At 34.6% G+C, this 12,245-nt stretch overlaps 1 protein-coding gene across 2 annotated transcripts; it reads left to right on the top strand.

Moving 5' to 3' along the window:
• The first annotated feature begins 5,410 nt into the window (after window positions 1-5,410).
• Window positions 5,411-8,925, top strand: LOC106778084 (isocitrate dehydrogenase [NAD] regulatory subunit 1, mitochondrial). Of its 2 annotated transcripts, none has more exons than XM_014665983.2 (4): window positions 5,411-6,015; window positions 7,184-7,411; window positions 7,575-7,653; window positions 8,377-8,925. In XM_014665983.2, the coding sequence occupies exons 1-4, from the start codon at window positions 5,515-5,517 to the stop codon at window positions 8,649-8,651; spliced, it is 1,083 nt and encodes a 360-aa protein (XP_014521469.1). In that variant the 5' UTR covers window positions 5,411-5,514; the 3' UTR covers window positions 8,652-8,925. The 2 variants fall into 2 exon arrangements, with proteins under 2 accessions (XP_014521469.1, XP_014521468.1); XM_014665982.2 differs by having other exon boundaries at window positions 7,172-7,411.
• The last annotated feature ends 3,320 nt before the right edge of the window (window positions 8,926-12,245 follow it).

Here is a 12,245-nt window from a genome sequence, read left to right as displayed (position 1 = left end):
CTTTTCTCCTCCACGAATTTATTCAGATTGACGGCAGATTCAATAGAAAGACCTTGAAGTGATTTTGCAATAACCTCATCTCTGTAATCCCTTCAAAATGCGGAATGTCATCCTCTCGAAAGCTCAAAGTTGCAATCACAACCCTTCTATTCTTCCACATGAAAATAAAATTTCAGCCATACTTCTTACGAGGCCCTTACTCTTACACCTTCAGTGAGTGAAAAAAAATTATAAGATGGAACAGACAAACTTTTAAACGATGCACCCAGACCCTTCTGTGGCAGGCGTGGTACATCTTTCAACTCATCACTGAAGAAAATGATGTGTTTAAGAACAAATGCTTGTATAACTGCCAAAACGCCACAGGGACCACCTTCATGCTGCACTAAGCCCATTGCTGTTACAGGATCAGAGCTACCAAAACTCCACAGGGACCATTCTTCAAATGCAACTCCTCTCTCCTCTCCAATTCACCACTTTTCTTCCCTGGTGGCAATGATGATGGCAAAACCCTCATCGTCGCCACTATTCGCTTCTCCGCCGCCGCCGCCATGAGCTCCCTCCGTCGGGTCTTAGACTCTGGCGAATCCTCCGACGATTCCGACCGGTGGCGGCATCCTGCGGCTTGCTGCACTTCGTCTCCGACGTCGCACACTGCATGCTCATTCGAATCACTATTTGCAAATTTTAAAAATAGAAAATGACAAGAGAAAGATTCAAAAGAAAACTAAAAAGAGTCGCGAAACCTTGATGCAGATGATGTTGTGTTCATCATTGAGAAGGGGTTTTAGGGTTCTGAAGAAGAAGAAAAGGGGTTTCTTCCTCTTCGCATTTCCAATGGAAGAAGAAAAGAAGAAAAAGGATTTGTCCGTTTTGTCCTTGAATACCTCTGAATTGAAATTTGTTTAATCCATTTTTTAATATAAAAATCAATTCAAAATCATTTTAATGCCACGTTGTTGAAGGTTTGGCAAGCGTACCAAATCGTTTCAAGTAATAAAACCGGTAAGACCGGATATCGTTTCCCAAGAGACTCGTGTAACTAGACAATCGTATAATTTCTAACTAACCTAGACTAAAGAATGTTTCCATAATTTGAGTTTTNGTGNANTTNAAGTAANTATAAANCNTAAATGATAAAAGTGATCTTAAGCACTCAAACACTTTGAAATGGAGAGATTAGAAATGAAATGGAATGATATTGTTGGGGGTATGATTTCACCTACTTCACTCTTATGCATAGAAAATCACTTCCTCTTCATTAATGTGTCAATGTCAATCTACTACTTTACTCAAACCCCAATCTCTTGGTAGCAAGAGCCTAGACTTCCTCATTAGACTTCAATCCCTTGGAAAACCTAACGATTATTTCCGCATTAAGAANTNAGATTTTAAGACAACCAAAGGTCCTAATTCTATCCCTAGATACTATTTCCTTTAGGTGTTTAACCCAAGTCAAGATTTACCCAACATTTCCCAATATCAAGTAAACCCTAAAATCATGTCATGGGTAGCAACTTCACAACAAGCATTAAGAGAAGGAATTAAACACTAACAATCAATGAAAGAGGTATATATTCATTCAAAACAAAATGCTTTACATAAGAGTTTAGTGGTTACATCAATCCCCCAACAATAATGGAACTAGCTCTCCATGAATGGAGAGTTCAAGCTTACAAAAATGGAAGAAATGGAAGAAGGAAGAAAACCCAAGGAAGAAGATGGACTGTTCCCACAGCTCCTAGCTTGCCTCCAAGAGCTCCCACAGAGAGAAAACACGTCTGGGTGCAAAAAGATCCCAAGCTCTTCGCGCTTCCAAGTGAAATAGGGCAAATCTTCCAAATCAGCAAAGTTGGCGCTCAAGCCCCCCAAAACTGGGGCGCTCAGACGCACGTCAGTCACTCTTCAGGAGCTGATGCACTGGCGCTCAAGCCCCCCAAAACTGGGGAGGCTCGAGCCTGATTTCAGCAGAATTTTGATTCTTCGTTTTTGTTGCTTTTCTTGCTTTTCTTGGTTTCCAGTGCCTTCCTTTGATGCATAGACTTCTTCCAATTACCTTAAGCACATAAAAGCAAAGATTAGTGAGCAAAATATCTCATTAAAGCTTGGGGTGCAACCACTTAATCAAACTAAAAGAAAACAAGGATTTACAAGGTAAAAAGTTAGGAAAGGGTTGACAATTTCTCTTGATTCATCACTGAAATCATGGTAAAATATGTCATTTTCACACGTCAACCCTAAACCATACCACGTAGGTTAAACTTAAACGGCCGTTTGTTTAATTTAACGACAGGTCTTTAATTGCTTCAATTTTACAAAAATAAGGATCCAATTGAGATTTCGAAAAAGAAAAGAACGTAATTGAGATTCAGGATGAAAATAGGGACCTACTGAACTATTAAACCGAAAAAGTAAATTCTTACCATCAAAAATTTCCATTCACAAAAAAAAAAAAATCTCCCACCTATTAACTTCGTCTTCTCCATAGAAACCTTAGCCGTAGTTAGCCATGCATCGCCACCATCCTTGCCAGAACCACCACTGTGCTACACAACTATCAACACCGTTAAGCCACAACCTTCCACCGTCAACCTCGCCGTATCCATCATCTTCTTCTGACCCAACCAGAAAAAAAATATTACCTTTTTTCTTACACCTCCTTCCATTGTGTACTCGATCATTCCATATTAAGTTCAAGAATATAATTACTCTCACCAGGATGAAGAATTCATAAAATCCAGAGTAATCCACATCCAAACAATAAACCAGTAACTCCTCAAAATATGCATTACCAAAAAAGTCATCATATAAAAAAGCAAATCGCAAAAAAACCTTGTCAAATGCGAAGGTTTTGTCGATCTGTTTGTTGGCTATAATTTGCACAGTTGAAACCTCTCTTCTACTTTCGTTACATGAAATCACAATCGGCGTGTTGAACCTCGCTTCATCTTCACCCAACGGCCTGAACAAAAGCAGAAGCAAAGTAAACTCCATCAACGACTTTCAACGAGTCACGCGCAAACTGAACTCAATGAAGTGAAAATTAGAGTTGGACTTAGTGACCTACAACGAATGAGAACCTACACATTGACGAATTTGTCCTTATCGAACTTACTATGACGATTGGAACTAGAATCCACAGGTCGCAGATCTCGTGCCAGCTTGTTGCCTGAACGCGCCGTCTACGACGGTGATAACGACACCAACCCTCCAATTTCTTCTTCTTCTTTTTCTTCTTCTGTCTCAATTACACATTTGGGGCAATAAAAAAATAAATGAAAAAAAAAACACAGAAGAAGCAGCCAAAGAATGAGGAAACCCTAAGAAAGAGACAAACCTTATTATGAGAGTAAGAGGAGAAGGCATTAACGAAGGGCAAAGGAGAAAGAAAGGAGAAACCTTTTCGACCCGCAAGATTTTCCTGTTGAAGCCGTTAGCTCAAGCCGCAAATCGAACTTGCAAATAAGCCCTAAAATCCAAAATCGCGAACTTCAAATCAGCACCATCACTTCGCATCTCAAGAGCCACCATGAAAAATCATCACCAATCTTCGAACCTGCCAAGCAATCACACTACTAAAATTTCAAAATCCCAAGATTTTAGTCATCGAAAAACAAATATCTTTTTTGTTTTGTTTGAGAAGGTTTAAAATTTGAATTTTGAATTCGGCATTGACATGAGAGTAAGTTCGGAGAAAAAGTTTTTGAGTGTTGGGTTTGCAATGTCGAGCTCACCCAAAGTCCGATCCATGAACTTCGCAGTCGCCGACTCCGACGCGCGTCCAATGCTTGTCCCGACAGGCAACAAAGTTCGACCCACAGTCGACGGACACAAGCCGGTAAAGAAATTCACGTCGGAGACAGAGAAGAAGCCGTAGATCCAAGACCATAAAAAATTTACTTTTCCATGTAGAATTAACACATAATCCATTCAAATTAATTAACAATGCCATATTATTTAAAAAAAATACAACTCAACATTTCTTAACGCTATTTGTCATAATTTAACGAAAAGGACAAAATTGACTCAATTTTATAAATATATGAACCCAATTTTGACCGTTTAAAAAAGGAAGACCCATTTAAGATTTACTAACAAATATGAGAATAAAAAAGGTTTAAACCTAATTTCTTTCAAAGCAAATTTTTCGTAACACTCTTATATGAAATGTGTTTTAAAATTTTTTTCAAAAGACATGAAATATATTATGAAACAATATTTTTTCACATTTTTTTATTTTTATTTTTATAGTGTTCTTCCACTTTTTTTTCTTTTTCTGTAAAGACCACGATAACAGGGAATGATGATGAAAGTGATAGTTACATAACAACCTAGTGCAAAAGTGGAGGGTGTTTGAGTCTATTCCATGATTGTGGGATTGCAGGAAGCAATAACCAACTTAGTTTATAAATAGTTTAAGATTGACCCATGGAACATGTCATTCTCAAAGGCCCAAGTAAAAAATTTATCAAAAATAACAAAAAGAGATAACAGTTTCTAAATGTCAATAGATTGAAATTATTACACATTTATTATTATATTAATGTTTTGTGTATGTTGACTTGACTGTGGATTCACGCAACCCTCTTGCTTAACTCTGGACCAATTGCTTTAAATATAATAAATGACTATCAAATTCCCGGAAACTATAGAATTATAAGAAGGATACAACTCGATTATAGAGAAAGTATCTAAAATTTGCAAAATATATTAATATCTCTAACATCAAATGAATAGAAAAAGATAAATTAAAACTCATCTTAATTAATTTTATAATTTTTATGACTTTTTAATTATAATATTTAGTGGTAACAATTTATTTTCTTCTAATTTTACAAAATACGAATCACCTTTTAAGAGTTGTATGCTTTCCCCAGTAAGAAAGGAAATAAAGTGGTGATCGAACAGAGTTTCCGTGCAAATAAATTTTTTAAAAATTAATTAAATTTTTAGTCCTGAATTTTAATTAAAAATAAAGTTTATTTTTATATAAAATTTTATATATTTTAATTTTTAAATTTAGAAATTAAAATATATTAAAATTTCGAACTAATTCTAATTTTACTAAAAAAACTAAAAATATATTTAATCTAAATTTTAACTAAAAATACTGTGATTCGGCTTTTTTACAGTATAAAATTACAAATGTTTTATACCTTATTATTTTTTTCTTATGTAGTTTTTACAAATTATTAAAGTATTTATTTTTTTAAATGTCGTTTTTCAGTCAGTAGGAATAAAAGTAAAGTGCAATGATATATCCATTTTTTATAGATTTATTTATGTTTAAAATCATAAATTTTAGTTATACATATATTCTTTTAATTTATTTTCATTAAAGAAATGAAACAATTAAATTAAACTAAAAAAAATAACCGAGTAAAATTTCCCTCCTTTATTCCTTCGTTTTCGCGCAGCGCTTTTTTACCTTTCCATGGCTTTTCGAATCACATAGTCTAGTCACGCCACCCAAAGACACACCCGATACTCCACAACCCTAGCACGCCACCGTATATGGCGACGACACGATCCGCGCCACTCCTCAAACACCTCCTGGCCCGCCTGAATCCGGCCCGATCCGTCACATACATGCCTCGGCCCGGCGACGGCACCCCGCGGGCGGTGACGCTGATCCCGGGCGACGGGATCGGTCCGCTGGTGACCGGCGCAGTGGAGCAGGTTATGGAGGCGATGCATGCGCCAGTGTACTTCGAGAAGTATGAGGTGTACGGCGACATGAAGGCGGTGCCGCCGGAGGTGCTGGATTCGATTAGGAAGAATAAGGTGTGTTTAAAGGGAGGGCTGGCAACGCCTATGGGCGGCGGTGTGAGCTCGCTGAACGTGCAGCTGAGGAAGGAGCTTGATCTCTACGCTTCGCTCGTTAACTGCTTCAACCTCCCTGGCCTTCCCACGCGCCACGAGAACGTTGACATAGTCGTCATCAGAGAAAACACAGAGGGCGAGTACTCCGGGCTCGAACACGAGGTTGTTCCCGGCGTCGTTGAAAGCCTCAAGGTACTCGAGTTTGAGCACCTTCGTTTTGTTTTGTTTCTCTGTGCTCTAAGAAAACAATAGGCTGAATAATCAGCCTTAAGCTCAATTCATTGAATTTGAGATAATGGGAAAAAGGGAAGTGAGCTTTTGCCTATCGATTAATTAAATTATAAGCTGTTGTCTGTTGTTTGCCGCGTTGAATTGCGATAACTAGCAGAGTTTCAATTTGTGAATGGCTTAACCAAGCCGGGAGTGATTTGTTATTCGTGAGTGTTGATAAGTGAAAACGTCAGTGCATTGCTTGCCATTGTAATTGGAGATTTGTTTTGGCATACTCTGTACTTTTTTTTGGTTGAATGGTTTCTATTTGGTTCATAATGTAGAGAAGGTGGAATGAAATTGAAAGAACTGATAAAGGAGATCGCAGTTTGTTACAGATTCTTGATGCTTTGGTTGTGGTTTGTGGGTGGCAGGGTACTCAATATACGCGTAGACGTGAGGAATTTATTTAACATGATCTGGGACTTGTTTTGACTTGCTGTAGACCTGGGGTTTGAATTTTTTTTATCAAGAAATTAATTAGGAATTCCTGGGGTTGTTTGAAAAGATTTCAGGTGCGAAGTTTAGTTCTGATCACCTTAGAAACGGCAAAGAGAATGCTGCTCGGAAATTAACATAGTATAGTTAACTTATTTGTTTTAAGAGATAGGTCACCTTAGCTGAGCACCGTAGATAATAAATCTGTACTGCATCCAAGGGCATCTATATATATCTTGGATTAATATCCACGGCAATTGTTAGTCATTTATTGAATGCCCTCGAAAAGTGCTAACAAGGAGGAGATCATTAGTGCTGTAGTTGAATTAGTGGAGAATGGTAGTAATTTTATGTATTTGTTTCATTTCAGTCCTTTGTATGAGTTGTGTACACGCTGCCCCACTATTAACATTTTCTTCACGTTCTTAGCCTGAAGATTTTTGTTAATTTGTGAATGTAATCCAGATATTTCTTGATTTCTTATGGGATTATTGTTGTTATATACAAGTCATTTCTCTTATATTCTCTCTCTGGATTTTTTTTTTCATGTTAATATTTCAGTGTATTTTTCATGAAGTTAGCACCTTGGCATCATGAACTATGATTTATATGTTTGAGCCTTATACTATTATTTTGCTAGGTAATAACAAAGTTCTGTTCAGAGCGCATTGCTAAATATGCTTTCGAGTATGCTTACCTAAATAATAGAAAGAAGGTGACTGCTGTGCACAAAGCAAACATTATGAAACTTGCAGATGGTTTATTCTTGGAATCTTGTCGAGAGGTTGCCACAAGGTATCCTGGTATCAAGTATAATGAAATCATTGTAGACAACTGCTGCATGCAGCTTGTTTCAAAGCCTGAGCAGTTTGATGTCATGGTAAGCAAATTTACTATTTAATCCTGAATCTCAATTATTTATCAGCTTTTGATTAATTCATTGTGTAATTACGAGGGATCAACGCTTGTTTGCTTCTAATAATGCACTCATAATACTGAAGAAGGGTTTTGAAGTTCACGAGTTCTGTTTTTCCACATACTAGGTAACCCCCAATCTTTATGGGAATCTTGTTGCAAATACAGCGGCAGGTATTGCTGGAGGCACCGGAGTCATGCCTGGAGGTATGGTTCTAAGTTACTAGTATATTATTTGTTCTAGCTCTAGAATTCTGATTTTATGATGTTGCTATTTTTCTATTTTTCTTATTAAATAACTCATTGTCATTGTTGTTGTGAGATGTGCCTATGACTAAGGTTTAGAGTTGTCGAGTCTAGGTTCAGAGTTCATGAACTGTGTCACTGGAACGAAAAAAATTAGAGGTCATAAAGTTCAAACTGGCAGTTTATTTGCTTATCACAACATTCGGTTGCAGCACTAGGGGCAACTGCTGCCATTGTGATTTGAGTAATGGAGTTGTCAAATGGTAGTCACAACTAATAGTAGCAGAGTCAGTGAATGGAGATGATCAAGGATGTGATAGATAGGGCTAGTGCGGCTGTGAGAAAGGGGACTTAAATTAGAGATCTGTGCTCAATGAAAAGAAAATTAACCCGAACCAAATTAAAAAATAGCTGTGGATGGCCACACGAGACAACTTGGAGTAATGTATGTTACCAAATGATAGTAACACCGAAAGTAACAGTAGTGAAGTCAGTAGATGGAGAGTGTCATTTGTGAGGGCAGTGGTGGAGGCAATGATGCTGAAAGATGGGGAGGTTTTAACGAAAATAGCAGATAGAGTTCCCTCTCCCTTGCCCTCCCTATTGAGTAAAATTCATACTAAACCTACTTATATTAAGATCGAAATCGAATATTTCAAGAAATGAATGGCACGGCTTTTGCAGGTAATGTCGGGGCTGATCACGCTGTGTTTGAACAAGGTGCTTCAGCAGGAAATGTTGGTAATGAGAAAGTAGTAGAACAACAGAAAGCCAACCCAGTGGCACTCCTTCTTTCGTCGGCCATGATGCTTCGACATCTTCAGTTTCCTGCATTTGCTGATCGATTGGAAACTGCCGTTAAAAAGGTGATTTTGGAGGGTAAATATCGGACAAAGGACCTTGGAGGCACAAGCACCACACAAGAGGTAGTTGATGCAGTGATAAATGCTTTAGATTGATTCATTTCTTCGCTCATCTTCCAAATCAAGCCAGCCTCGTATATTTTTGGCTAACTAATTTTAGCAGCATTTATTTGGCACCCTTTCAACTCGAAGTTGCCAAGTTTTTGGTCTTGAATAATGATAATTACTCATAACAGAAAACCACATGATGAGAATTTAATTATAGAATGTGATAACTGTTGTCTGTTCACATTCCATTTTAAACATTAATTTTATGTATGCTCTTATTTGAAAGATGTCTAAAATGAGTCATTACTCAAGTTGAATGATATTTTTGTCACTTTTTGGTGATAATTTTTTTTTATTTGTTCTTAAAAAGCTATTTATTATTTATAGTGAATTAATTGCAAAACTATTTTTTAGGTCCCTGTAGTTTGCCACAGTTCTAATATTTTACATGCGTGATACACAAGTCTACAGGATGGAAAATACTGTTATTTTTTATCGTACAATATGCAGTTTACTAATAGCAATATGAACTCCAGTTTATTATTGTTATTATTATTAATGTTATTATGTGATTTAGCAAGTAAATTCTCATAACTTTTTAGGAACATAAATATTAAAGAATTTATATAGTACTTCTAAAAAATCTTTTAAAGTATTACAAATAAAAAAACAAAAATGATCTTAAATGTTTAGAAGGTTAAATTGATTTTAAGTGCAATTTTTAAAATATTTGAATTAATTTACGTCAGATTAACTCCAACTGTATATCTGTAGGTAACAATAACTGTATTGACCATATATGTGTTGCCGATTTTGAATTATTTCGAATGCAATTATTATTTTAATTAACTTTTACACTTAAATTTCATGACTATTACTTTTTTTTTCTTTTTAGGGTTTAGGATTTAAATTCACTAATAATTTAAATTTTAGTTGATTTATCAATATTTATATTCGTTCATTCAATTACCATTCAATGAAATAATTGAAAAAACCAAACAAAACTTTATCTCTTGTTATTAAGAATGATATATTTTCAAATATTATTATGTATCTATAAAAAAGTATCTTTCATATTAATACCAAGTAAAACTGAAATATATTAACAAAAACAAACAATGAATAAATAAATCAAACGAAATGAATATTTAATTTTTTTATTAAAACTTATGAGTTCGAAATTACTTTATGCCAATATCTTACGTATAAAAAAAAGTAAATATCTTTAAATATATATATATATATATATATATATATATATATATATATATATATACACACACACACACAAATTGAATTAAATATAAAATATTCCAAATATTCTATTTGTCCATATTTGTAAGCATAAATTTATTATTAACAAACGACTTATTAAATGACTATTTTGTGAATGTATATTTGTACTTTTTTCACATAAGATCTGTAAATAATAAATTTTTCGATTCTACTATTGTTTGTTTGATTTTTCTTTTTTCAAAAATAGCCATAAACAATTTTTTTTGAAGCATAATATATAACAATTTTAGATGTGATATGCTATTTGTAGATTGGTTAGGGTATTTCCGTGAGTTTGGATTGGATTCGAGAGAAAATAAAATATCAACGAATTAATTTTAATTCAATTTATTTTTTTAAAATTAGAATCAAACCAACTCAATGGTAAACATGTCAGTTCATTTTTCATCAATTAGATTCAGTTATATATAAATATAAAATTATATTTTAAAGAAAATAAAAAAATAAATATTTTTATCCAAAAATCCGCACATAAAAACTCTATTAATAAAAATGCTTTTTTTAGCGTAATTGATTAATATACATCAAATAAAAACAAAAATTATATAAAAAAACTCTACTTTTAAATTTTCATATACAATAATAAATAATAAGGGAAATATGTTGTTATTATTATTATTATTATTTTGATTCTTCAAATTTTATATTAAATTTGATTGATTTAGATCTACTTACATTATAGATGTCACTCAATTTATTTAATTTAATTTAGATAATCGAATTGTTTTTATGGAATAAACATCTGTATATAAAGTGTAACATCCCAAAAATTATATGCTAATATATATTCTTGAATGATAACATTATAATATGATAAAACAGTTTAAAGATGTAAATAGTGTTATAGTTTTACAGTCATCCAAAATAGACCATAAATTTAAAACTTCATATACATGAGAGTATCTCAAAATAACTAAGACAACTAAGAAGGATCCTAAGAACTAGGGGCAGATGCATCTGTCTCCTCCAATGTCTGCTCTAGGGAAGCCTCATCTCCCTTTGCTCACATCCAAATTGATGATCATCGCAAAGAAAAGAGCACAACACATACAACACACAAGAGTAAGGGTAAGCTAGGTTTCAAAAACATGTTAATTATCATTCAGCAGTTAAAAGGCAAGGCATATACATACATGTGATTAAATCAAACATCCTATCATGTTATGACACTACTAGACTATGACTAAATGCGTTATTATGATACCAATGACCGACCACGTGATTTGACCATTCGGACTAGTATGAAATGTCGAGTTCTAGGGGTTTGTGCACTTGTTGTGGCCCTACTGCTTTGCAAAGCCATTGCCGAGGGGTTTCACCCGACCACACACAAGTGTAAGCCCTTTACCGAATAATAGGCCTCCACGTAGCACCTATTATTAGGACCTCCTGCTATTCTCACCACATGACTCATCACTCTCTAATTGAGCATGGATGATCATTAGAATGTCAGGATAAACCCCATCCTGAACTCCGGCCATTCATACGGTCAATCACGACAAACTACAGTGGCACCACCATATAACCTCCCTTGAGGATCATGGAATTACGTCCAATAACCATACTTTTCACTTTGAACTTAACTCAAGACATGAACCAACAAATATCATAATATTATCACATTGAAATCCATATGAAACCATATACATATACCTTCCACTTTTATATTGCATACAAAAACATATGTATAATACTAATTTTACTTCAAAAGACCACAAACAACCCCATACTCCTTAATCTCATACTTAGACTAGGAAAACCACTTTGAAACCATCACTAACAGTTCTGGAAGGGTAAAAAACCCCCAGAACGAACTAAAGAACGTCCAAAAATGATACCCGGAACCCTGAAAACCATCCAAAACTGTCCTGAATGATTTCCTGACAACAATAATCGATTATTACATATGATAATCGATTATTTACGTGAACTTTGAAGAAAACATGACATTCTGACTAGAATAATCGATTATCAAGTGGGATAATCGATTATTCTTATCAGTTTTTGACAGCAACCTGATTTTTCTGGTTTTAGTGCATCTGGGACACTTTGATGAACTTCTAACACTCCCAACTTGATCTATATGATGAATTAAACTTGCCTAGATGATTATAACTATTCTTAATCTTCTTCTTTAATGATTATGCATTGATTCATACTCAAAAGCTTAGATTTCAACAACTTAAAGATCCACTCTCATACCTAACACTTAGAAACTGTTTTGGACCATTTTATTATAGCATTACACTATTTCATGAATATTTGAGTTCAACTGATCGGGATTAATATTGGCATTTGAGGTTGGGTCTTGTTGATCAAATTTTAATATTATATGAAGAAATCTAT

This window comes from Vigna radiata, chromosome 11 (genome assembly GCF_000741045.1).
Source record: "Vigna radiata var. radiata cultivar VC1973A chromosome 11, Vradiata_ver6, whole genome shotgun sequence".
Lineage (NCBI taxonomy): Eukaryota > Viridiplantae > Streptophyta > Magnoliopsida > Fabales > Fabaceae > Vigna > Vigna radiata.
Note: the sequence above shows the minus strand (reverse complement) of the source record. Positions and strands in the feature narration are given on the sequence as shown.